Here is a 27,450-nt window from a genome sequence, read left to right on the forward strand (position 1 = left end):
TCTCGATCATCTTTCAAACAAAAAGAAAACCACATCCAGGTACAATGCTCACTACACATAACCACATGAAACTTATATCTCACACACACCCTTTTTGTATTGGGGGATAAAATAATTCTGAAAATTATTGTGGAGATTTATATGTATTTCATTCTTGTCTATTAGTAGGCATACTTAATAGGGATGATGACAGTTTTTTAAATTGTATATAAATTAAGAGTACGCTAATAGTAAAGCAATTTTGTAAAAGTAACAGGGTATCTGCGATCATTAATTTCGGAGCTACAGGGATTTAAAGGGTCAGATTTGCGGCGCTGCCGCGGATCCCTGAAAAACGCCCCATACAAAATGGTACGCACTTATGACGTCGTAGGCAATTAATGATCGTTAGATTTGTATGGGCGCTTATACAAAATTACTTATATCTTTGTTATTTCTGCGTTTATGTTTATAGTTTATATATTAAAAAATGTCACATTTAATGTAAGGAAGCTAAAACTGTATGAATTTTCATCTAATTACGATAAAATATTTTTAGTAGATTTTGAAATTTTATAATCTTATTTATTTTGCAAATATCCAGTCAGTCTTTGCTTTTTATGTACAAATTAGTTAACATTGACCTTATTTACCCGAATGTATCATAAAAATCAATATATTAAAACCTAGTCATCATCCCCATTAGCACAATATACAAGTTTTTAGGAAAAACCAAGTCTGTCAGTCTGTATTTACAGCTAACAGTTCAGAAGGCAAATTCTAAAAACAGTTGGCAAGGAAATCAGTTGCTCAGGAATTTGTTTTTTCCAGAAATTAAAATTTTACCATATTATCTTATAGGCAGATAACAAGTAAACAAATATTTTTTATTATAGTATTTCAATAAACTTTTGCTTTTTTTCCACTTTACCACAATTAAATTAATTTCGAAAGAAAAAGAAAGAAAGAAAAAATCTTTATTATTTGTAGACAGACACTGATAGTTTAATTATCAAAATTAAGTAAGATCAAGATTTCTTGGAAAAAGTAGTATGTTGGAATATCTTAGCAGTCCATGGATTAATTTTGCATGTGCCATGTGTTTTGTGACGAAGTTTAACAACATTCATGTTTTCATTTCATATGGTTGGTTTCCTCGAAAATGTTAAGAACATTAAGATACAAATAATTGCTAAATTGGCAGTTATTGGCATCGCTCTCAATTTAGCAAATTTTGTATAATACACATTGTATATCAAAGAGAATAAGGTATCTTCCTTCCTAATAAAAAAAAATATTTCTTTAAATAAAAAACAATTAAGGGTTCTGCCTTGACAGACAGATGGACAGAAAGATGATGTCTGTTCACACAACTGCCAGCCAAAAAAGTTCTGTATGCCTTTTCAAGGCACAGTACCTAACAAAAAACACATGAGGACGAAAGCTTTTAGCTGGTGGGAGGCTCTGGCTGTGGCTAGTTACCACCCTACTGGCAAAGACGTACCGCCAAGCAATTTAGCGTTCCAGTATGATGTTGTGTAGAACCCGAAAGGGGTGTGGTATTCATCCTACTCCTAACAAGCTAGACAGCTTTCATCTTAGATTGCATCATCACTTATCATCAGATGAGTTTGTAGTCAAGGGCTTGTAACTTGTAAACAACTAAAAAATTAAAAAAAAAGCTAGTAAAATACATAAAAACTCACCTGCTTCAACCTCTCGACATCAGTTCTGGCAGGTGGGTATGACTGAGGTGTGGAAACTGTTGTTGCCGAGGCAGTAGCTGCCGCAACTGCAGCAGCCGTAGCATTCTGACTATACGTAGGGTACTCCAAGTTCACATTCAGCAACTGTGCAGCATTGTCCCTCGCCTCGTATGCCAAGCCTCTGATCTCAAGTTCGGAAGCTGTGTGCATCAATGACTGTAGATCCAACTCCTGGACGTCCACAGAGCCTTTGTACATGAACTCCACAAGGAGATTTATCTCGGAGAAAGGTATACCTTTCAGTATTACGATGGGGTGTTGACATGGGTTGTCCCTAGAGGTGGAAAATTTTAAAAAATCAGTGCCTTAGATCTAATCCATCCAAGATGAATATTGTACTCAAAAATGGACAGATGCAGATTTATATTTTACAGTCATTCATGATACATAATTAAAATGATATTGGAAAGATTTCCATGAATTCACTGTGCGAGTGCTGGAACCAAAACCTGGCCGGGAATTAAAATAGGCAACCTTTTAAAGTTGTTTTTGGAATCTTTGCATACAACATAGAAACCTGGCAGGTTAAATAATACTTTGCACATACAGCATTTCCTTAGACTTGTGTCTAAATATTTTTTTTTTCTTTGGTTCTGCAATCAGTCATTAGACTTTAAGCAGGTGAGTTGACTTTAGGGCAGTTTCTGACAGGAGAGTTATAACTGTCTTCATTTATAGGTATAGTCAAGTAAATCATTGATTAAGATTTGTGTTAAAGTCAAGAAATTTAAACAAACACACTACTCTTATACTGAGTTACAAATAGGCAAATACATGTGCATAATTTATATGAATAAAAATGATATTTTATTGTAAAAAAAGGCATACGCAAAGCATAGCAGTAATGAAAGCTTAAGAGTTAAAGGAGCATTGCCAGTGCATTGCAATGGGGGACAAGTTAAGATTGAAGTGGAGGAAACTGTAAGTTATCTTCAAAATCATGCAGCTTTATATACGCACCATGGCTCAAAATGTCTCAAAAAACAATGACAAAATTGCAGTTAATTACAGCATAATCTAAAAGATCATTGTTGTATTTTCTAGTTTTTTAGACTCATCATCAATTTCAGCCCATTTTAAGTGCCCTACAGGGCTCCCTCCTTGTACAAGAGGGTTTAAGGAGCTTAGCCTTAGGCTTAGCTTAGCGTAGACCTACCACACAGCTCCAATGACAGTTGACTAGTAGTATGCACAGGGTTTTTAACTAGGGTACACTATAGGTACAAAATGGAAAATTTTCATCTCATTCTCAGGGTAGGCAGGGCATTTTGCATCTATGGTGTGCACGCTGTTGCAGTTGACAGGCTTAAGCTGATAAAAAATATTCATACACATTTCTATAAAAACCACCAAATGTTGATAATGATAATGACCCAGACAGACGGCTTAAAGCTCTCTGAGGTAGGAGGCTGTAACTCCCAAATTCAGGGCGGAGAATTTAATTGAATCTCATTGCCCAAAGCTACATTAACCACTGGACCATAGAGGCACTTTTCCAGCCTATTTTAATTATAATAAATATAAATTTTAATTGATAAGTTTTCTCTGATTAATAAACTAAAACCATCAGTCACAAGTCTGTTAGATGGTGATGGATGGAATAATTTCCATGCAATTCTAAGTTATTTTGTCTTATTTGGAAAGACAAATATCTTAGCAATCCATGAATTCACTATGTGGGTCCATTGCATGGCAGAGAGAAAATATCCGAGCAAAGTCCAGGACTTGTGACCAGTGGATAGGGTCATGGAATTCCTTGACAATTGATTATCACTCCCCTTCTCCGCTCATGTTGTTCACCCTGCCTAGCCTAATTTGGTAAGATCAGAGTAGCTTTGGATACCAATTCTGATATAGAACCTGCTGCAGTTCTAGATAGGCCAAGGTTTTTAAGCAAGCTATAGAGATTTTGCTGGTAATCCTCTCGCACCTACTTCTATGGCATACAGTCTAACCACATATCCATTTTTATTAGTTCATAATATTTAAGGTTCCTAATGAACTAAAGGTTTGCAATGTTTTTTTTTAAATCTCTACGGGGTAGCTCTCCTTGCCCTTAGCCAGACTCTAACCAGACATTTCTAGAGTTTGGTCATCACCCTTCGTCATTCATCATTATTATATCACCCACTCTTAGCAGTCTGTATGATTAAATGCAGACACCATATTCGTAGGTCATTAAAAAAATATTCTTCACATAAAAAGATTTTAAAATTTTAAGAAAAATTTTAAATAAATCAATTTTAGCAGCCCTGGACTTTTAATGATAATGTAGTATCAAAATTTCATTTGTTTGATATAACAAGCATATTTATACTATAAATCAAGTTATCAGAAATAATACAAAATTTCATGTACTGATTTGGTAATAGTAACAACTTTATCAGGGATAATTTATAAATTGAATAATAAATTATCTACCATATTTATTTATAAGTGGACATTAATTTTATTCTTATCTACTTACCCAGATAAAATGAATAATGTGAGGCACCAAAAATTACTTATTTTATAAATTTATGGAAAATTTATTGTTTATTTCATTAGATACTCAGAAGCAAGACTACTTTAAAAAAAAAAAAGAAATTGAAGGAGCGCGTCGAGTATTAATTATGTATCATGAATCAGAATTCAAAATTGGAATGGTCAACGGAGGTCGATCAACTCACTTGAATATCTGTTCGAAGTAGGGGCTGCAGGCGGACAGCACGAGCTTGTGCGCCTTGAGGGTCCCATCTCGGCAGGAGAGCGTGACGTCGGCCAGCGCCGACGACGAGTAGATGGTCGTGAACAGCTGGCTCAGGTTCTGCAGGTGGTTGTTCCACTTCAAGTGGAACGTCTTATCGCTCACCAGCCCCTGCATCTGCACCACCACACACACTATCAATACACGAATCACTCACTCCGGCACCGAAAATAAAAAAAAATCGACAGAAAACCGTCTCTGCTGCGACCGCTACATAAAATTATAATTATTACAACTTATTTTTAGAACGATGCCCGTAAAAAACACTATACGTACGCGGTATGACAGTGTAATACTGTAGGTACGCCGCCGACGGAATTTAGAGCTATAAAATTTTATTTATATTATATTATATTCGGCAAAATGGAAATTTTGAATTAAACCATCGCAGCGGTATATTTCTCACCTCGTATTCACTTTTCCGACTTCCCAATTTTTCACACATAACACCGAAACATTTCACAAAATTTTTAAATACTTATTATGTTACACAGAAAGCCGTGTCGTAAAAAACAGAGTGGGGCACGCCGTGGCCCCCTCCTCGCCCCGGCCCCCTCGCACACAATCAATATACGGAATATGAGAGCGCGGCGCGCCGCCTCGCCCCCCCGCATGCTTTATTATACCGTAATTAAATATATACAACTTTATAAACTGTACACTAACGTCTATACATTCCGAGTGAAAAGGTTTTAAGTCGACTTGTGCTAGTCATTTTATATAATTTTATAATAAACCTTGCAGCGAGTTTATTTGACTTCTCGATACACCTGCATTGGTTTTAGATGCACAGGTGTTTTTGGCTTAGTTGTTAAATTTTAAATAATTGCGCTTTTTTCGACCGGCATGAGTGTGACCATAATTTTTTTTTGGCGCAGGATAAAAAGTACAATTTAATATGTTTGTATATTTTCAACCCAACTTGAGCCCCTTCCTAATAATAAAATTGTCGGGTGGGGAAGTATGTGTGTAAAAAGTACTTCAATCTCTTTTCACAACATGCGCAGACTCACTCACACGTAGACAATTATAATAGATGTATTCAGACAGTCTTCTTTTTATTAGATTCCATCCTTTCGTTTACAAGTAGGTAGGTACTTGCGCCAGAATGCATTTCTATCTTACATGCGATAGGTACCTACAGATATAGTACAGGGAACTTTTAGGGGTGGTTTTGTAGACACTAGCGATGTATAGTTTACATTTATAAATGTCTGATATACACATACACACTAATATTATTATTTATAACATGGACTGGAAAGAGAAGGGCGCATGAGCGTTTGCATGAATAATATTTCTACCCATTACCCACACCACAAGCGATATTAATATTAAGGTGGGTTCGTGCTATTTACTTTTTATCTCATTCCGTAACTTGTACATTGTATTCATAGCGGAAAATTCATAGTTATAAAGGGTAATTATGTTCACAAAATTGGTTTTGGAAACAATGAAAGCTATTATTAATAAAATATTACCTACTGGGCTTAAAACGAGCTTTTATATTTTTTTAATTTCAGATTAAGGATGTTTTTGTTGAACCTAAATTAACATTTTTTCTAAAAACAACATTTTTGGGTCCGATATAACGTCTGCAAACATCTATATAACTACAAAATAAAGGCCCTTCGCAGTGAGCCCTTTATTATTATGGCCCTTTTGTAACCGGTTGGGTAAACGCACCAGAAGGCAGTAGTTTTTTTTATCGATACGTGATTTATAATAAGAACTAGTATGTACCTACGTATAATATTATTTGTAGGTTTTAAATTACGTAAATAGCCTTGGCTGAAACAATATAAAAAATGCAAACTCTTTTTTAATTAAACACTGATTATTAAACAGCTACTGCTATTTTAGAACTAATTTACAAATGTAAGAAAGTGTTTTTATTATTCTTATTATCCTAATTCAATAACAATAATCTACCTGTTGGTAACTAAAAGCCGAAAATCTACATATGAGCATACCTGCATTAAATGCCTAGTCGATTTTACTTTTACGTCATACTTTCTACGTTTAATATAAAGTTAAATGTCAGAAGTTCAAGATATTAAAGAAAGTGGATGTCTTCTCTGATCGGTATTAACGGTGTAACCTTTATTGTTATTTTGGGATCTTATATTTTTGACAATCGTCAACAACAATATTAGGTCTCCTATAGTAAAAATTAAATTAGATACATTTTGTTATATCTAAAATTTTATGATACAATATTGATTTCTAGCTTCTGCAAATTATCATCAGGTACACAATCCTACATGCCTGAGGGTCATTGTGGTCACCCAATTATATAGTTTAAAATGAGATCAATATTCAATATTTTACGAACACAAAGTAGGTTTCCTTTTGCCGGGTTTTTCTAAATTTTAAATGATATCAAATTAATGTTTCCGCCCTATGGTTTCCGCTTCCGCATGTTCTCCTTATTGTCTATGTCGACCTTTTCCATAGACTAGTTTTTTGTCTATGAATAACATTTTGAGTAATGTGCGCACTGCTTTAAAAAAAACATAGACTAGAGAGTAGAGACAATTATTAGTAGTCTGTCGCTAGAAGGGCTAGAACTCTGAGCCGTAAAGCTAGTAAAAAAAAAACTTACTTTTCCAAATCCAAACGAGATCTTCATTCAGCGCCAAATTACGAAGTAAAATTCATTAGAATCATAAATTTAAACTCGGTACTGACTCTAATTAAAATTGTATTAATACCGTAACCTAACCTAAAATAATATAAGTAATTCAAAGCATAATAATTTTAATATTAACAGTAATATTAGAGAAAAATCATCATCATCATCATCTCCTTACCCTTATCCCACTTAAGTGGGGTCGGAAAAATATGTCAATCTTTTCCGTTTGTCTCTATAACTCGTCAACTCATCATCCACTCCTTTTACACACATGTCGTTTTTCACACAATCCAACCATCTCTTCTTTGGCCTACTTCTCTTATGTTAGATAGAAAACTTAGGTGGGGGCTTTATACAATATTTTTTTTTAGAAAACCCTTTTTTCTTGTTAAAAAGAATTACCATATTTTGGAGTCACGAGAGAGATTCCTTGCGAACGATAACTGAAATATATTCCACTGTAACTCCATTTTCTGACTACAAACCGGTTCTTTCATTACTCTCAAATCCGGCTAAATATGTATACTAAACAGGTAGGTAGTACCTAAAATAAGGAATACCGAATAAGTACAAAGAAAAAAATACCTGGCTTTCTTTCAAATAAAAGGACAAATAAAACAAAAAAGAAACAGAACCACTCGTTTATTGTTAACAAACCGTAAAATTTTTGCTTTTAAAAACACACAGCATGGCAGTGAAACAAACTTACAACGTGATAAAATAATAAAAAATGTTATAATGGTGTAGACTTCCAAAAGCCGATAAAATAATAAATTAATAATTATTCCTTGTATGGTAGTGCTGGGAGCAATTTGCCTTCGCATTTACCGAATCCGAGGCGCACGCCTAGTTCATTGACGCAATAACCTCGTAATATAATAGTGTCACCATCTTGTAAAAATTTTCTTTCTTCACCATTTTGCAAACGGAGTGGTTTCGTGCCTTTCCAGCTAAGTTCAAGCATGCTTCCATAGGAATCTGAACTCTGAAAAGCAAAAAAAAAACTTTTTTACAAAAAAATTTATCGAAAAACCTAAAAAAAACGAATAATAACGTACGTACGTTTGAAGGCGGTGCCAAAAAATCGAAATAAACTAAGAGCATAGATTTTCTACTTAAGAGCCTATTTGTAATACAGAGTAGATAATGAATATTTAGTGTGCCCTAGCATAGTGACCGTAAACGTCACAGTACGTTCATTTATTTTAGATATTTTGATTTTAACTTTAAATTACTGTACCAATTTTTGTGAAAAGGACCAATCTGGAAGTATTTTCTTTCAAACAAAAAAAAATTGAAATTGGTTAAAATAAATGACGAAGTTATGAGATTATAAACATAAAAGACATACGCATCGAATTGAGAGCTCCTTTTTTGAAATCGGTTAAAAATATAAATAAACTGCACATGCACTGCAAAAACTTTAAACGTATGTATTCTTGAAACACGGAGTAGACTAATTTTATAAAATAAAATTAAATTTTTATTTTATATTTTTTATATTATGTTATTTTTCCCTTTAGAAAATGATATTTTTTTAAAGAATATTTGCTATAAAGACCAATAGTCCCGTTCCCCTCCAACTAATCAGAAAAGATTGTGTTAAGTGGGTACGACAATAGGCCAGCGGGCGGGGACCAAATCACCAGCTCTCGGTGATGAGTCCGGCTCCTTACCGTTGAGCTATTGAGGCTCGGAATAATCTCGACCCTTCTCGATTTACATACCATCAGGTGAGATTGTAGTCAAGGACTAACTGGTAAAGATTAAAAAAAAATACTCGTAGGTCTCAAACTATTTTCGTAAATTACTGCTGACCTTAGGCCTAAGGCCACTAATCTTCGAACCCCTTAGGTACTCTCCTTTTTCACTTCTGGATGACTCGATTTGACTCTATTCAGAGTAGGTATATATCCCTTCTTTGTATGTTTGTGTAGAAATACCTATTTTATTAATAAAGAAACTTACATCACCGCTGATAGTACCAGAGCCGAGTAAGTCTCCGGGACGCAAGTTGCAGCCAGTTATAGTCTGCTGGGCCAACTGCTGTTTGGCAGTCCAGTACAAGAAGCGATAGTTCGAGCGGCTGATTGTTGTTATTACTGGTGACTTCTCCGCTGAAAATTATTATGAATTTAAAATAAACAATAATAGTCCAGGATCCGGGGAGCAAATTTAAAATTAGCAGATTTTATGTCATTTTTGGCAGTCAAAATCGCAAATAACGAAATCATTAGCCGTGAATATAAGACGTGGGTAGCAATTTTTTAATCGATGAGTTGTCAAAACACAAATAAATTAAACTTTTGATTAAAAAAACGCTGTCCGCTATGATGGTTTGGATGATAGGACTATAGGTTAACTGTGCCATTACGTCAAGCAAGTTTTGTTAAGTCTCGTTTTTGAGTTTTTTTTATTAAAATCCATGATTTGTAATATTTACATCGAAAGTGTAGTAATTAATATCTCTGTATTTAATGAAATTCCAGGAAAATTGTTAGTCAAAGCAGTTAGCATCGGTTTAAAGCAAAAACTATCCTTTATTTTGACGTGTATATATATTACTAAGACTATGACGTCATGAGTTAGCCGACAGTGTTTTTAATTTTTGGAAAAATAGATAAACTACGCAATTTTTAAATCGAGTTTTGTAATTTTTATTATTAATTGAAGTTGCTATATTTCGGACCCTTATTCCAAATTTTTAAATTAAATTTGTTACGAGTAAACTACCCTAGTGGCAAAATACGTACACTTCAAATCAACCTCCAATTTGATGTCGAAGTTGAATTTATCATCATGTCGCAGGTATGGGAAGGGGGCCGGATCTTGTGGGTAGTTGTCTATAATATACGGACGTAGTGCCTCCACAGTTACAATCCACGGTGATATGGTTGTCCCCAAGTTCTTAGCGGTGAATGGGCCGAGAGGAACGTACTCCCATTTCTGGATATCGCGCGCTAGAACCAAATATTTAACTTTGAAAATAGCATTTCGATGGATGACAAGTTATTTTAATACATTACAATCATTTATACTTAGAGTAAACACTTGTTAATCCTCAAGATAAAATTAAATATAGTAAGATATGAATTAAAAACGACCTTCACCCATCTATTTAATGGATGAAAATGGTTTTAAATCAAAACTAAATGATGTTAAAAATTATTTATTTATTATTTTATTTAAGTTGCGAGTATGTAGCAAAAAAACTCCTTGCCCAACTACTTGCAAAATATTTTTCATCTAGTATACAAATAAATGAAAGTCGTTTCTTAATCGGATCTTAGACTGAAAGGGACAGATAATAATAATAAATAAATAAGATTTTTATTTTGAAAAGAAGCATTTTGGGGTTAATTGACCGATGAAGTACAAGATAGCTCTGCAAATACATACCACTCCAGTCATTCATGAGAACAAATCCGAAGATACGATCTTCTGCCTGTTTGGCAGTAACTCGTTCACCGAGAGCAGTCGGAGGTCCTCCAACAAAGAAAGCCATTTCCAGCTCGAAATCCATCAACCGACAGGGACCAAAGTGTGGGTCGGCGCCTGTAAGAACATTTTAAGGAAGTTAAAATTAACAGGTAGTTATTAAAAACATGTCTAATTTGAAATAACGTTTTTGTTAAACACATGATGATGTTGAATGATTGTGGGATAATAATTAATTAAGATTTCAGATTAACATTTGTTATTTTTTATTTATTACATTACAATCAAATACATAGGTACAAAAATAAAGTAAGACCAGTGCCGGATTAGCCGGTAAGTAACTTAATGTCCTAGGCAATCATCAAAACAAAGAATAATTTAAATTAAAAATCTGTTAATACGCACTCTAGGTATAGAATACCTTTAATCGATAAAAGTCATTTAAAACGTGCAGTTTTTATTGTTGCTTTAATTTTATAAAATATCTACATAATTTTAAAATGAAGTTTTCTATGAAATACTATTAATTAATATCGATATATTTTGGACCCATATTCAACGAGTGTGTACTACTTATACGAAATTAATATTGTTTATATTAAATTTTGAATGAATCGACCCTATTGTATACTGTTAATAATAAAATATTATATTATTAAACTTGGTTAGGTACCTTCAACTGGAAGTGTCTGCCCAAGAGGACGTGTGATCGGAGTGCCGGATATAATAATGGAGCTGGATCGGCCATGATAGCCAACTGGCAAATATTTCCTGTAAATTATACCAAATAACTTATTCAAAATACTTATTGACAAAAGAATTTGTCAATCTAGTGCTGGTACAAAGACGAGGTAAGCTTATAGCTTGATGATTAAATCTTTCCCTTTCGTGAATCTAAAACTTTTTTCTACTCTAAGTCATATCTACAGAGCGGCCAGACTGACCTCGGTCTATCCTCCCATTCACTTCCAACTTATGTCAACTCCCCAAACAGAGGGCCAACTATATCAGAAAGAGATCTTAGAGAGACTCTACTTCCTTTCCCGATTTTAGAGATCTAAGATTTATTCTACTAGCGTACATACTGTATAGTATATACCTATATACGCGCCAGAAACTAAACATAAACCGAAAGAACCTCGATAAAATCTATGCGGGATAGAAAGTAGATATGGGTTGCTTATTTGCATCTCATCTGTAGACTTTAAGCTAAATAATATAATAAAATAAAAAAAATAACCTACTGATTTCCTAGAAACTTAAAAACAGGACAATTTACCAATTAGGCATAAGAGCATCCTCTTTACTTCGGAACATAATTCCCACGTTAGTGGCGTGGTGGATCGACGAGTAGAAGTCGGTGTAATCGCCAATATGGGCTGGAACGTGCATTGTAGCCTCAGTTTGCTTGACGAAAGCTCTGAAATCATTATAACTTTGAATTTAATATATAAATAATTAAATTTCAAATGCTATGAGAGGAGTTTTAAAAAATCGATTATAAAAATATATACTTCTTTGTAGACCTACTAATATTCTAAAAATGTAAAGTTTGTGTCTGATTCTATTGATCAAGTTTGAATTTTTTTTTACCAATAAAAAGCCATGTTATTTGTGTAGGTTATATTTTATCCCCGTATTTCCACGGAAACAGAAATCATATGTGTGAAACTGCGGGGCGACGGCTAGTATCGTATAAGTATTAATCAAAGGCAAACAGAAAACTAAAACGTACTTTTGTCGAAGATCATTGTCATTTTTCAATTTATTGTTGCTGGCATCGAGAAGTTTCTGCAACGTATTCCTTGCTTCAATCCAATGCGCTTTGGTTAAGCCCATAAACGCATTTAACTTATCATCCTGAAATAACAAAATAACTTTTTTAATATTTTTTTACTTAAGCTTTTCTTTTCGGACTGACTTACGACCTCGTTCTCTATTACTCTTGCTTAAAAAAATCTAAAAAGAAGGTCAATTTTTGAAATCAAATCTGTAATTGTTGTATTTTTTATGGAAAAGTTAGCTTCCACCGTCTAGCAGTTGAAAATATAATAGTAGAAGGCCCGTATTAGAAACGTCCTTCACCCATCTGTTTAATGGATGAAAAGTGTTTTTTATGAAAAGAACTTTAAAAATATATTCGGTTGACTAAAAATTTCCTAGCAAAAGTATTAGTAAGCATTATTAACTAACATTAATGATGGTTTGGCCAGGGGTTTTGAAGCAACCTACTTGTAATATATTTTTAACGTACCTACTAAATTTTGTATAAAACACTTCATCCATTAAACAGATGGGTGAAGGTTTCTAATACGGATCGTAACCTATTTTGTCTTTTCTCTTTAAAATATAATAATGGCGTTGAGCTTAAGCTTAAGAATTCGTTCCTTTAACTAAATGAACAGTTTACAAAAAGGAACTTGATGTAGGTAAATTGCCTTGATTCTTGTTTTTGAGTAGGTAATTATTGTAAGCTTGTTCTGATACGTAGATTCAATATAATTTACGGTAAGCCATTCTCCATTACAAATGTTTCACAACAATAATAAATTAATAACTCAATTAATTAACATAACACGTAGAGTGCGTATAATTTTATTACCTTAAAAACATGTTGTTTGTCTTTCAATAGCGGTCCGGTAAACAGATGCGAGATAACGTTCAGATCTAAAATCCAATCTCCGATTGCGACTCCAATGTGCTTTTGAGCCTGGAAAAAAAATATATATAAATCTAGGCATTGATAAACCTACCTCTAATGGCTAGGCTTCGCGTCGGTCGACTTTTAATTATAAGTCTCATAAAAAAATAAAAAACTTAATGGCCCTATTAGGTATTAACAATAAATGAGTTCGCTAAAGAAAAATATTTAGAAATTTATTTATTACTAGCGAACGCCTGCGACTTCGTCCGCGTCAAATTTAGTTTTTCACAAATCCCGCGGGAATCATGGCCTTTTCCGGGATGTTAAGTAGCCTATGCGTTATTCCAGAGTATAATCTATTGCCATTCCAAATTTCAGCTAAATCGCTTTAGTAGCCGCAGCGTTAACAAACATACACACACAAACTTTCGCCTTTAAAATATTAGTGTGATTATTTTGTTAAAAATTTTAGAGTTGATGTGTAAATATATCGATTAAAAAATAAAACACGAAAATTCAATTCTATTTTTCTAAATTTATTGAGAGACGTAATAAAATTAATTAAACACATTCTGATGAAGATTTTACTCGTACGAAGGTACTTTAGTGTAACTTATTATTATGTTTAATCTCAACGAAGGTTCTGTGATTAATTTACAATTTGCATGAATTATGTATGATAATATAATAAAACTTACCTAATGATGATTTAAATATTACTTAACAGATAATGAGCATAATATATTTTGCAATATGCACTCACGTTTTTAGGCGATGTGAAAACACCGTAAGGCAAATTTTCAATTGGAAAATCTGTGTTTGCGGAATATTCTATGAAAGATTTCATTTTTCTGCACACGTTTGGTATGTAGGAGCTTCACAGCAATAGTGCTCTCCTAATTCTGAGGTGGTATTTTACTTCAGTATGGAAATAAGGCGGAAAAACAAGTTTGGTCGCCGGCCGGCGAACACAGACTGGATTCTTTGTTGTGTGCCATCAAGGTCGTACTTAAAGTCGTATATTTTATTAGCATTTGAGTTTCAACTGTACTCCCACTGTTTAGTTATACGTACTTTCGTGCCTATCTGTCTAGTGTGTACATTACACCTAATGTTATCTGGGAGAGATAATACTGCATAATATGTGAGAGTTTCGATAGGTAGGAAATAAGGCGGTAAAACTTGTTATGTCTTGGTGTTTTTACTCATTTAGTAAAATATATACTTAAGTTGATATGTAAAGGTATATTGTAGATATTCTTATTGTTTAATTAATCCAGGAAACTTAATTTGTACATGCCTAAACATTTATATCAAAATCTGTTCAGCAGTTTTAGCGTCATACAGTAGAAAATTTTCAATGATACCAACGTTTATTTACGTACTCGTAATAATAATAACTAAAAATTACGATAGTTATAAATTGATAAATAAGGCATTCGTAAAAGTTAGAACCGCGTTATAGTGTGAGTACAAAACCTGCTTAACCTTTGAATGACTTTGATGATAAAAGGTCATGTCCCTACCTACTTAATTAAAAAGAAGGTAGATAAACATTAAACAACTACTTTCTGCAAAACAGTCGTATTTATTTTACGAGCAGGTATTTTTAAGGTACTAATGTACCTATTCTTAATTAAACGTTACTGCATTATTATGGGTTTTAAATTCGATCAATTGAATATTTCGGAGAGTGAAAAAATAAAAATAAATAGACTACATCTTATGAGACGAGTCTTTAACTTTGAACCTACTCTATCTTCCAGTAAAAGTCCCATTAAAATCGGTTCAGCCCTTCCAGAAATTAGCTGGGACAAACTGAAAGACAGACAGACAAACATTTAAAAAAGCTTGATTTTGTTTTAGTGTAGTGTAAATAGCAGTAGGTAAGGATTTGATCCTGTAAAACTATAATATATGATATGTATTTGAATAAACACAGTTATTTTAAAATCACAGACAGACACTATTATATTGAAGTAGGTAGTACCTACGGAATAAAAATAGAGTTTTATTCTTTATTGTGAAAACTATGCGATGGCCCAGTTGTTGTTTAACGAGGGTATAGGGTGTCATTTGTACCATTTGAGTAAAACAATAGAGATATTGTAGTCGACATAAGTATCGCTGGAGATTTCATTACCTACTTACATTTGAAACATGTAACAAATTCTGGTAGTAAATTAAGTATATTGCAAAAAACCCATTTAAAGGAGTATTTTCAATTTAACTTTTCAACTACGTCTTTAAGTAAGTAATCCATAATAAGTAAGCAATAATCTTTGAAGTAGTCAAATCCTCTAATCCCATTATAATATACTCCTGGAATCCAATCTAGTCAATTGTAAAAATGCTCCCCGGATCCTGGACTATTTTCGTGACCAAGGAGTATTTGATCTGAGTAATTGTATCAATAAAAATTATAACGTAAACATTATAATTTTTTTAATATATTTTTAGGCACTGAACATGAACTTTCACAGGAGTTAAGTCATCGATTTTAAATAAAGCTTTTTATCTCAATCATATTTATTTTATATTTTATCCCTGAAAACCGGAAATATTACCTTATGTATTGTACCATTAGCTTTATAAAATGTCTATGGCATATACTTTTGACACTTAACTTTTTTCTGTGGTTAATTAATTGACTTTGAGTTTCACGACTTTGTTTTGTTGTGACATGTGATATTTGTATGTTTTGTTCTGATTTTCTATCCGCCAAATTTGAAATAAAAATTAAAAACGTTGTTTTAAAGAAAAATAATGATATTTGTTTATTGTTATAATGCTTTCTGCGTCTAAAATAATAGGCTAATGGAATCGGGCAATAACGGTGACGATGTTAATGTAGAAAAATTCGATATAAAGTTGAAATCAAAGCCAAAAGATGGTGTCATACTGCAACTCCATCACACTATTCGTGGATCGAACGGGGAGAGCCGAAGAATTCGTTTTTCTGTCGGCGCTTTCGAGGACACCCATGAGAAATTGGCCTGTGCTGACAATGTTGGTAACATTTTTGTTTTTGACTTTGCCGACCTGAAGTTTTGGAAACTCAAAAACCAGGACCCATGCTCTGCGATGCTGTTCGATCCTTATAAGTTAGACGCTCTTGCTGTTGCTAATGCAAAAAATTTCTCTATTAATTTCGTAGACATCGAGTCTGGAGATGTACAATTTGCTCTAACCGGTCATTCAGCGCCTGTTAAACATGTTGCATTTTCAAATAACAAAATAAACAATCTACTAACAGCTAGTCCAGTGGAAGCAATTCTATGGGAACTCAGAAATTATACGAAATATTTCACTCTGAACACTTATACCGGAGCACAGATACAGCAAATTCTATTCACACCGGGTGGCGATTATTTAGTCGCTTGTTTTCAAAATGATACTGTGCAAGTATGGCGACACGAGACAATGAAGTCTGTAAAACAAATTATACCAAGGGAATTAAAACATTTGAAGAATATAGCATTCACAATGAACGGCAGAGCGATGGCCATTGCAGGGCTCGCTCCTATATTGATACTGTTCAGTATGGACACATGGAAGGCTATAAAATCCCTTGATTTACTCAAATACAAAATATCAGGAGTTCAACAAATTGCTTTCATACCTCAAATGTTTGATGGCGGTGCCAACAAAATTCTTGCCATATTAAGCGGGGACTGTGTACTACATTTTCTAGATTTAGATACACTCAAAATTATTCACAGCATAAACCCTGAGTCATCAGGTATAAGAAGGTTTTCTGTGAGCCCCACAGGGAAATACTTTTTTTGTATTTTACAGTTAGGTGAAGTAAACATATACAAGACATCTCATGTAATGGATTTAGCCCATAGCTCTATTGAGGAGCCCATAAAAAAAGATCTTCCTTGTTCTTCGGTTACCCATAAATGTGTTACAAATAAGCAGTCAGCTACCAAAGTTGAAGTGGAAGAGAAGATGAGATTATGCATGGACAGTGCTAGATTGAGAAGAATATTAATGCAATATGGAGAATATCCTGATAAATTTCGCTCAATCATTTGGAGATCTCTTCTTGTGACACCAAAAAACAAAAAGGCATACACAGCTTTGATAGACCGAGGTATCCACCCAGCTTATAAAGATATTGAAAAACAATTCACTATACACAGTTCTGTTACACTGAAGAATTTAAAAAGATTGCTGTCCTGTCTTGCTCACTGGTGTCCACTGTTTGCAGTTATGAAGTTTCTGCCCAGTTTTGTTTTCCCATTTGTGAAAGTGCTGCAGAAGGATCCTCTGCTATTGTTTGAATGTGTAGCAACAGTTCTAATCAACAACTGTCAACTTTGGTTTGAGTATGCACCATTTCCCCCAATCAGTATATTAGCAATGATTGAAAACATTTTAGCAGAACATGACCAACATTTGTTGGATCACTTCTGTGGCCACGGAGTGACAAGTCAGACATATGCATTAAAAATATTAGAAACAGCTTTCAGTGAAGTTTTAACTTGCTCAGAATGGCTAATACTCTGGGACCATATTCTCAGCAATGAACCAGCTTTTATATTGATGGCTGTTGTTTCCTACAATATTGTCCACAGGAATGCTTTGCAAAGACTGGACAGTCATGAGCAGCTAGAAAACTTTTTTCACATGCAAAATCCCATAGATAAAAAAGCATTTTTAAAAAAGACATATGTTTTACTTAATGAAACACCAGAGGAAATACATCCTAGAACATTTTTCACCAGTTTTACGTCTTTAGAAAAGGGTTCCTCCTATCAGCAATTCACTGGTTACCCAAAAGCCACTATCTGCCTCAAGTTAGCCAAGACTCAGAGGAAAAAAGCGCAAGAAAAGTGTACATTAAAAGAAGTTACTACTAAAACTCAGCAACAAGAAATTAACAAGAGATGTCATGTAAAAAATAAGTCAGACAGTGAGGCAGAAGACAGCACTGACAATGAGCAGGAAGAATATAATAATTTTATTGCTAGTGTTGAAGGGTTTAAGAAGAAATTAAGCAATAAGCAGGAAAATTTTGGAGGCCATCTCAAAAATGAAATAAAAGATGAATTAATTGAAAGCATTATGTACCCTGTTACTACACACTTTCTTACAAATAAAGGTAAAAATAGTAAATTATGTAAAAAAAACTGCAAAATCAGTAGTAGGTTACACTCACAAAAGCATGCTACAGAAAAGTGTAATACTCTTGATAAAGAAGTCGAAGAATTTATTGAGAGTTGCAGCAATTCTGATGAATCTGTTCAATGAGTAATTAGTATTGTATGTAAATTATTGGGATTTTAATAAATTGGGTCATGAAAATTAATTACTATTTAAAGTTACGTTATTTTATTTTTCATATTCTTTGTAGTACACTTTTTTAAGTCAATAATGATAATGAGGTCAATAATGATAATGTTTAGAATTCTGTTACAAAACAGAAAACCAACAGAGAGTTAAATAAAAGTCTGAAAAAAGAAAGCAAACTAATTAACTTTATTTTTAATCAAATTGGCTTTTTACATGATATTTAAAAAAAAAATTGTGTTATATGGTAAATTATTATTCTTTCTTAGATGCAGTGGCTGTAGGTCTGGGTATAGTAGATTTAATGTGGCTGAACTTCTTCTTAGAGCCACTAAGATTCGGACTGGCCTCACTATTCAAATTCACACTTCCCGCCCTCACTGGTGTAACTATCTTTGGTTTAAACAAACCTGTAAGTAAATAATAAACCTTTTAGTTATTGTATACAAACAAGCACAGAACAAATAATCTATACTAATATTATAAAGCTGAAGAGTTTGTCACAAACTGGTGGTCCGATTTGAAAAATTACTTTCAATGTTTAATAGCCTATATATTACCCCCGTATTCCTACGGGAAGGGAAACCACACGGGCGAAACCGCGCGGCGTCATATATCAAATAGGGGATAAAGTTTATAAGTTTTGTTCATAAACATAAAAAAAAATACGAAATATAATTAAATTCAAAAATTTCAACCCCTAAAGTGGTGAAATAGGGCTTGAAAGTTTACATTGATTTCCACGCGGACGAAGTCGCGGGCGTCCGCTAGTAAATAAATATAATGTAAGTACCTAAACACAAAATTGTGCATGCTAAATTCGGATCATTTTTTGCGGTGATCACCTCTTCTTTATCATGCAAACAGGGAATGTATCCTTTACTTACTGTTGAATTTGCTGCTTTTGTTATTATTATTTTGTTTATCCTTGTCTATTTTGGAGGACATCGAATTGCTTTTAAAGATTTTTGGCGAAATTCTTCTAAGTTTTGACGTTTTTGGGTCTTTCGCGGAGAGTTTGGTCGCCAGGTTAGACGTCGATGCACTCTCGATACCCTGTAATCTTCTGGTCAATTCGTCGTGAAATCCGGGACCAGTCAAATTGGGACTTGATGCAAATTGAATCCTAGAACTATCGGGCGCCTGAAAACATGCAGGTAATGTATTTTTTTCCAAATATACGTACATACATTTACTTCCGTCCTTCCTTAAGTTAATTTTAATAAGGTACTTAGGTACCTACTTATAAAAAAAACAATTCAAGATTTGTATGCAACCAATTGCTAACGGAATTTATTCAAACACAATAGTTATATTCCCGTAACTTCCTTCATATTAGACTAATTTGAGTAAAATATTTTTGTTATTTCAATCGCTTATGAAATCTACCTACAGTTGGCAAAAATATATTTTTAAATTTTAAAAAATGCTTAAAAGTAACCTTTAAAATTGAAATTTTGGAAACGTCTAATGCAAGCGAAGACGACGAATCGTATCTACCATCTTCTGTCAACTCCTTGATAACGTTGGATAGGTTGCTACGAAGTTCCTCTGCCGTCTTCTCTGCTGCGAGCAAACTGTCGAGCACGGTGCTTGAAAGTCTCCGAATAGGACTGAAAACGATCATTATTTGTAAGTATCTACCTATTTCATTAGAAAAACTGAAAGTAGACTATGGAACTCTCAAACCGCTTCCTGCCGTCCCTCTGCACCCTTGGATCTAAACTATGAAATGGATTTTATTGGGGTTTTCGTCAACAGATAAAGTTATTCAAGAGTAAGTTTATAGGTACTAGAAACGGATAATGTAGTTCAATAAAGATGTCGTTTAGGATTACTATGAGGACGAAGTTGCAGTGTTAGCAGAAGAAAATCTCCCAAGATCGTTTGTTTGTTTGTTTTAAAAGTGTGCAAGAATTATACCTTGATGTTTTGTTGCGTCGTCTCGAACTATCCGGAGTAGAGGACAAAGTGTAAGTACTCTGCCGTTGACACATTGACTGCGTCTGCAATATGTGTAATGAAAATCATACCCGAGTTAGTGAACCATCTAATAGAGATAGCTACTAAGATTTGTGCCAGGCTCTAAAGCAGGCTTATGGGTGATAATGTTTGGTTTTGTCACGATCACTGACCATTAATGTTAATGATCGGGACTTACGACTTACAACTTCAGCGGTTGGCGTCAATCAACCATCTCATCGGTTTTGGCTGATTATTTCAGAATTTCTTTGAGGAAAGCTAAACTCAATATAGCGATACAAAAGCCAAGCAGTACTGAGGTTTTATATTGCAACTTTGTAACCATTCCCTTAGATTACGCTTAAATCATCAAATTTTCGAAATGCACATTTTAACTAACCCACCTTACCCCTATCTACTGGTTCAGTATTTCTGAAAACGCCAAATATCGAGGGCTCGTAATTAATAGTAGCATGAAAGGACGTGCTCGAGTAAATCCGAAAATCTCTTCGGCTCTCCAGTTGTAACGCAATAATGAAATCTAGCTAGTGCTAGTCATACAAAGGCAGTGTGTAATGTAGGTAACTCTATACCTGGCTATCGTGTTTGTTGTCGAGAATCTTGGCGAGCGGGCCGGGCTCGGGCAGCGTGTCTGCCTGCTTGCTGCCCGTGAGCGTGTCCAACGAGCGATAGCGCGTCGGCGTGTCGGGTTTCAGCTCCAGCCTGTGACAATACAACCGGTTGAGGTCACCGGCTCACCGCACCAACAATAACATAACCCACTTTATATTGTGATAGCCAAGCCTTCCTTATTAATATTATTATTTTTTATTATTTAATTCCTTATTTATAGTAGCAAATTCCCACAGTTTTACCCATGTAGTTCTCATTCCCATGGGAATGCAGACCTTAAAGTATAGATTCGGTATATACCACGCTATTCCTCTCCTACATTGAAGGAGGCCTAGCCCTGTACAAATCATGCCCACGTGGAATGATGGCAAGAATGCTGGCTGCATTTCCGCGCTGGACAGCCAGGTTGATCCTTTGCGTAAAAAATGAGCCAGCTCTTCTGTCACCAGTCGAGGCAATTAGCCGCGGTAAAATGATTCAGATAATTTTTTGGCACGGCGACTCCGTAACCTAAGGGTTTCCACGGCAAAACGAACAAATATGTAACTCTCATAGGCATATATATTGCCGGTTTCAGATTTTTCTGCTGCGGCTCCTGCTCTTGACTTTGTTGAATGGAATTGGTAAATGCGTTTTGATGATACCTCTTTGGTGGGGTCTTCATATCAATCATGCTGGCGGATCTGTTGGCGATGCCGTCCCTCTGTCGGTCGGCCTCTGTTTCGTTATGCTGTTTGATACAGCGCGCGATGTCCTGCAGCTGGCGCGTGAGGCGCTCGCGGTGATCCTTGGGCAGCGAGCCTAGGATGGAGCTGCCGAATTCCTGAACAAACCATATTTTTAAATTAAATTCCGTTAAGATAACTGAGTTTGTTAAAACTAGAAAGCTAAATTTTGGCATGGGCATGGACGAGTATATAATTACGTTTAGACTGGTACAAAGAAAATTAAAAAAGATTTTTGTCCAGGAGTCCCTGTACATGAAAACAGAGGATTACTTTTTACTTGTGTGGGATATTGCTATCTGTATATTCGGTGCATTATAAGGGTTTAATATGCTTTAATCTACGGAACCTTACACTGCGCGTGGCCTGACATGCACTTAGCCGGTTATTTTGATTTTTTTTTATTTAACAACCTACGATTACGAACTTACTATTAAAGACTTTAATATCCACGTACCTAAGTATAGGTACCTAATACCTATAGGATTGTCGTCCATGTCAACTTACCTTGTCGAGCTGCTTACCGCCCGCGACGCCTGACACCTGCCAGATCCCGCTGTTCTGCTGGCTGGCGATAGCCGGGCAAGAACACGACAAGTTACCGTTTTCCAGGACCACGTGCAAGCCTGACGTCTGCAGTATTAAAAAAAAAAGTAAAAAAAATGTAAAAAAGGCAGAAACAGAAGAGATGGGTTGGCGACTTTATACGGCTCCTCTGAGACTTCGGACTCGCTTTTATATTGACACAATGTAAAAGCGTCCGAAGTCTCAGAGGACGCGGCCTTATATATCGTCCACCCATCTCTTCTGTTTCTGCCTTCAGGCATTATCCATCAGTCATCAATCGACGCTTCTGGAGGACCCGTTATGGAGTATTTTTTTTATTCTTTACAAGTTAGCCCTTTACTATAACCTCACCCGATGGTAAGTTATGATGGAAGCGGGCTAACTTGTTAGAATGAAAATTTACACCCCGGTATCGGTTTCTACCCGGCATCGTGTCGGAACGCTAAATCGCTGGGCGGTACGTCTTTGCTGGTAGGTTGGTAACGAGCCACGGTAACAGCCTCCCACCAGCCAGACCCGGACTAGTTAAGAATACCTCAATCGGCCCAGCCGGGGATCGAACCCAGGACCTCCGTCTTGTAAATCTACCGCGCATACCACTGCGCCACGGAGGCCGTCGAGGAGCCTACTGGGTTACTACACTTACACAATCAGAAACAAAGTAAAATAAAGCAGGGGGTAATCGAACATGGGCATATGACCCCTCGTTGTTGAGTATAGATGTACCCCTTTATCGTCAAGGTATTTAAGAGCGCGCAGCGCGTCGGTACGATATGGATAAAATTCGAAGCGCAAACGAGACGCCGAATTATGACTTTCACGTGAGTGAAAAGCACGGAGCGATTGACGCGCGACGCAAATTTTATGACGTGAGCGCCAAAACCATTTTTACCTAATTGCAAGTAAATTAAACAACATAACGGAAAACAAAATGACCATGTTCAAGATATATACCTAATTTTCTATACAAAACAAAAATTTAAGAAAAAAGTTTGCTTTTCCTGAGATTGAAAGCAAAATGTGGGCAAAACATGTATTTTCAAAAAAATAAACTATCGAGAATAGTTTTACAAATTGTGTATTTTGTATAGTCATAACGAAGCTAACACTTTGAAATATCATTTACCCAAATATCAGGCTCCTAACTTTTCCAGAATCTGAGATCCAGAACCATTTGTAACCACCAAATTACATATTGCACACTCTTAAGTTACTGACCTCACCTTACTGGGTTTAAGTACCTGACAATCGACGATGACAGTCCGAGCTCCATCGTGGCTCGTACTCGTATTCTTGTCGACATGGGTGTCGATCGACTTCACATGGAACCCAAGGCATTGCAGTATCCCACACAACTCCACCACGTCGATGTAAGCTTCCTGAATTTGTAAAGTGATATCTATCTCCGTCAGTCCGTTACTAATATTACTATACCAACGGGGTTATTATGTATCTCGGTATACCATTCAAATAATGAGTCGCTAAATCAGTTCTCATCATATTTTCGTTTAATGCAATAATCTAACATTTTACGCCATGTAATAAAAAAGCAAGTAGTAAGATTATTTCAACGAAAAACCGTTATTTTCGTAATTTCGTTGGAATAATCATGCCTAGATTATCGCAAAACAAAAAAAAAATCACTGCTATTTGATGTAAAATGACGTAGTCTCTTGTAGTCTCTTGTAGTCTTCGTTTCGTTAAAATATCTATGTTAGATGATCACAATTACGAAAATACGATGAAAAACGATGTAGTGACTTATTATTTGAACGGTACACTGAGTTAGATAATTCAAATCAATTCAAAATTCATTTATTTCAAGTAGGCTCAGTTTACAAGCACTTTTGACACGTCAGTTGACTATTTGTAAAGATTCTACCACCGGAAGTTCGGAAGGCAGGTTTACCCTGAATGGGTACTGTTTACCAATTACCCTGAAGCTCTGTGCTAAGAGGGTAGGTAAGTAGGTAGGTAGGTAACTCAATCTATTCTGGGTAGTAGGTAGGTACATTTGGCTATTTAGAAAGTGGTGAGAAAGATGATTCAGCCTCGTTATTTTTTAGTTAGCCCTTGACTACAATCTCACCTGATGATACAATCTAAGATGGAAGAGGATCAACTTTTTAGGAGGAGGAAGAAAATCCACACGCCTTCCGATTTATACACGACATCGTACCGGAATGCTAAATCACTTGGCGTTACGTTTTTGCCGGTAGGGTGGTAACTAGCCATGGCCGAAGCCTCCCGCCAGCCACACCTGGACCAATTAAAAAAACCTCAATCGGGTCAGGCGGAGACCGAACTCAGGACCTCCGTCTTGTAAATCCACCGCCTTACGCCTATATGTTTGTCGTATCTCGGCATTGCATTAATCTACTATATAAAAATAAGTCGGGTTTTCCTTCCTGACGCTATAACTCCAGAACGCACGAACCGATTTTCACGGTTTTGCATTCGTTGGAAAGGTCTCAGGCTCCGTGAGGTTTATAGCAAAGAAAATTCAGGAAAAATTTCAACGTAAGGTAGAGGTAGGGTAGGGTACGGGTAGGGGTAGGGTAGGTGTAGGGTAGAGGTAGGGTAGGGTAGGCTAGGGTAGGTTAGGGTAGGGGTAGGGTAGGGGTAGGGTGGGGGTAGGGTAGGGTAGGGTAGAGGTATTTGAAAGTTTACATCGAGTTTCACGCGAACGAAGTCGCGGGCATCCGCTAGTACCTAATGAAATGACCAAAGAGAAATTACTAATCTACGAGTAATAGTGGTGCAAAAATTTAACATTATCGGCCTAAGCCCGCCAATTGCAATCCTACTCGATTGCGCCAAAGCTTCATAACCTGGCACACTAGTAGGTACCTACCTACCTATTTTTACGGACTAACCGTAAAAATAGGCTAAAAATTATAACTTAAGTATTCCCAATTATTGAAGTAACAAACAAAGATGGTCTAAGTAGTCCTAAGTTCAAAATCATCTAAATCAGAATGTCATTTTTCAGCGAACAGTCGCAAATCACATCATACAATGCTCCTCGTTTTGCCTGTTTGCCTGAAAACTGAAAAGAAAAAAAAACAAGTTCAGTCCAGAAGTGTAATGTAGAAAAAAATCATTGTATCCAATATCTAATGTCCCGACTGTTTTCTAATTGTTTTCTACACTTCTGGACTGAGCTTGTTTTTTTTCTTTTCAGTTTTTTTATACTTTATGCAGTCGGGTTTTTTTATTTGTTTAAATAATTTATTTATTTCACACTTTTTAGTTACGATAGATGGTTCATTTCGGATTTATTTATTACGCTTATTACAAAGTACGATAATTTATACGTCTAACCGAGGTTAAGCAAATACTCAAAAAATTCTACGGAACGCTCGGTGGGCGAATCCGACTCGCACTTAGCCAATTTTTATAATCAATATATTTAATTTAGTCTATTTTAGAACTTCACTTCAAAACCTTCTCGCACCTATAGTCATCATTTGTATAGAAAACTAATAAATAACGTTTTTCTAACTGTAGTTTTTTTTAAACATGGCCATGATATAACATTTTGGAATCCTCACAAAAAGCTCTTGAATTTGATAACCCATATTGCAATATTAGATTTTTTTTTTTTCACCTCGAGTCTATAGCGTCTCACAGTTATCTTATTATTTCTTTTTTAATTTCACCTATCTAAGAACACTTGGGTTATTGAGACAAATCTAACGATATCCTAATTACGTAAATCCGTTCAGTGGTTTGGAAGATATGATGGAAGGTAATAAAGAATATTACATACATACAAGACAGATACGCGCGAAAAACATAACCCTTCTTGCAGCGGGTAACTAGGTAATATTTTATAGAGGAAAGATTTGATAGTTTCTTTGTTTGCATTAATTATTGAATCGATTTGAAAAATTCTTTCACTATTGGGAAGCTACATTATTCCCGGGTGCTATAGACTATATTTTATCCCCGTATTTCTACGGGAACGGGTACTACCAGGGCAAAACCGCGTGGCGTCTGCTTGTACCTACATACTAAAAGGTTCTTTAAACCCTCTTAATGTTTATTAGAACTACAGGTATTTTTCCGATTTGGAACAGATATAAGTAAATATATTAAACGAAATATTGAAAGACAAAGAAACAAAGTTAGATACATAAGTACCTAGTGACGTAAGAAAAAGTTTTGAAAAGGATCTTACCTTTTGCGACATAGTCTTGTTAGGATTCTTCGAATATGTTTACATTTCTAGCCAACATTAAAATGGAGAGAGAAACCATGAAGATAACTTATAAAACTGAATTATATTTCAAAGTTTAGGATAATTTAAAGAGTTGTTCAACACGCGTCCATGTTCTTTTGACGAATACACCTCTTAAAAGTCAACGACGAACAAATGTCAGCTGTTTGAAACTACCCTCGTTTCTTTACATTTTAAACTTCGTAAATGCAGATTACAGTTTTCGATATTGATAATCTTGAAGTCAACGATATTCTAAACTATAGATGTGTTACGTGCTTATAAATTCACCGCAAAAAATGATCCGATTTAGCTAGCTACCTACTCAACTGAGCGTATACATTCATAATTTTGTGTTCACTTAATTCCATTAAACATATATTTATGTATAAGTATACAGTTTTTACAGTTCTTGAATACACAATTCGACTTTGCTTACAATATTTAGGTATTATTTGTTTAAATAACTTTCGTTGTTTACTATTAAACTCAATGAAATTAGGACAGTTAAGCTGTTATTGTTCGCCTAATTTTGACGCGCTAGTGACATATCTCTATTGTTATAAAATCTTTGGTTGGAGTGTTGGAGTAGATATAAATAGGTAGGTACCTACTCTGTGTAGGTACTATGTATGGAGCTGATACACTTTGGTTTAGATAACAAAGTAAGATTTAGTGGCTAAATCCCGAATATCTTCGAAAATCTCATGCTAAAACAACGAGAAAATATTATCTGAAGTCAAACTGTTCAATAATTCTCTTATACTTAGGTAAGCACCTAGTCCCTGCCTATTAAATTGAATGAACAGTTAAACTTAATTTATTATGTTCAGAG

General features: G+C 35.1%; 4 protein-coding genes across 5 annotated transcripts in view; 1 reads left to right on the forward strand and 3 right to left on the reverse strand.

Moving 5' to 3' along the window:
- LOC112044590 (uncharacterized) overlaps positions 1-5,476 on the reverse strand; it is a 65,594-nt gene extending 60,118 nt beyond the window's left edge. The window contains exons 1-3 of one of the 2 annotated variants that reach the window (XM_052887460.1): positions 4,898-5,476; positions 4,415-4,608; positions 1,686-2,019 (exon numbers count right to left, since the gene is read on the reverse strand). In XM_052887460.1, coding sequence (XP_052743420.1) covers positions 1,686-2,019; positions 4,415-4,608; positions 4,898-4,936 — 567 coding nt within the window. In that variant the 5' untranslated portion in view covers positions 4,937-5,476. The remainder of the gene's footprint in view (positions 1-1,685; positions 2,020-4,414; positions 4,609-4,897) is intronic. The other variant, XM_052887459.1, reaches the window with a different exon arrangement.
- Positions 5,477-7,753: 2,277 nt separating this feature from the next.
- LOC112044591 (fumarylacetoacetase) lies at positions 7,754-14,177 on the reverse strand. Its single transcript, XM_024080469.2, has 9 exons — positions 13,972-14,177; positions 13,167-13,274; positions 12,300-12,424; positions 11,844-11,984; positions 11,238-11,335; positions 10,526-10,681; positions 9,880-10,086; positions 9,095-9,243; positions 7,754-8,111 (listed from the first exon to the last, which is right to left on the reverse strand). Exons 1-9 carry the CDS (start codon positions 14,053-14,055, stop codon positions 7,908-7,910), a joined length of 1,272 nt encoding a protein of 423 aa, XP_023936237.2. The 5' UTR covers positions 14,056-14,177; the 3' UTR covers positions 7,754-7,907.
- Positions 14,178-15,863: 1,686 nt separating this feature from the next.
- On the forward strand, positions 15,864-18,685 carry LOC112044594 (TBC1 domain family member 31). Its single transcript, XM_024080474.2, has one exon. The coding sequence runs from the start codon at positions 16,026-16,028 to the stop codon at positions 18,465-18,467; it is 2,442 nt and encodes an 813-aa protein (XP_023936242.2). The 5' UTR covers positions 15,864-16,025; the 3' UTR covers positions 18,468-18,685.
- Positions 18,674-26,757, reverse strand: LOC112044611 (uncharacterized). The gene is made up of 9 exons (XM_024080495.2): positions 26,577-26,757; positions 23,635-23,772; positions 22,334-22,459; positions 21,746-21,924; positions 21,062-21,191; positions 20,430-20,512; positions 19,948-20,119; positions 19,394-19,649; positions 18,674-18,916 (listed from the first exon to the last, which is right to left on the reverse strand). The coding sequence occupies exons 1-9, from the start codon at positions 26,586-26,588 to the stop codon at positions 18,762-18,764; spliced, it is 1,251 nt and encodes a 416-aa protein (XP_023936263.2). The 5' UTR covers positions 26,589-26,757; the 3' UTR covers positions 18,674-18,761.
- Positions 26,758-27,450: the final 693 nt, after the last annotated feature.

Source organism: Bicyclus anynana, chromosome 19 (assembly GCF_947172395.1).
Source record: "Bicyclus anynana chromosome 19, ilBicAnyn1.1, whole genome shotgun sequence".
NCBI classification, from domain to species: Eukaryota; Metazoa; Arthropoda; class Insecta; order Lepidoptera; family Nymphalidae; genus Bicyclus; species Bicyclus anynana.

Coding starts and splice junctions, on each gene's coding strand:
- LOC112044591 (XM_024080469.2), bottom strand. CDS start 14,055: ATGAAATCTTTCATAGAATATTCCGCAAACACAGATTTTCCAATTGAA. Junction 11,985..12,299: donor GACAATGATCTTCGACAAAA/GTACGTTTTAGT, acceptor TAATGATTTCAG/AGCTTTCGTCAAGCAAACTG. Junction 10,087..10,525: donor TCTCATGAATGACTGGAGTG/GTATGTATTTGC, acceptor ATTTGGTTCTAG/CGCGCGATATCCAGAAATGG.
- LOC112044594 (XM_024080474.2), top strand. CDS start 16,026: ATGGAATCGGGCAATAACGGTGACGATGTTAATGTAGAAAAATTCGAT.
- LOC112044611 (XM_024080495.2), bottom strand. Junction 22,460..23,634: donor CTGTCATCGTCGATTGTCAG/GTACTTAAACCC, acceptor TTAATACTGCAG/ACGTCAGGCTTGCACGTGGT. Junction 21,192..21,745: donor ATGAAGACCCCACCAAAGAG/GTATCATCAAAA, acceptor GTATTGTCACAG/GCTGGAGCTGAAACCCGACA.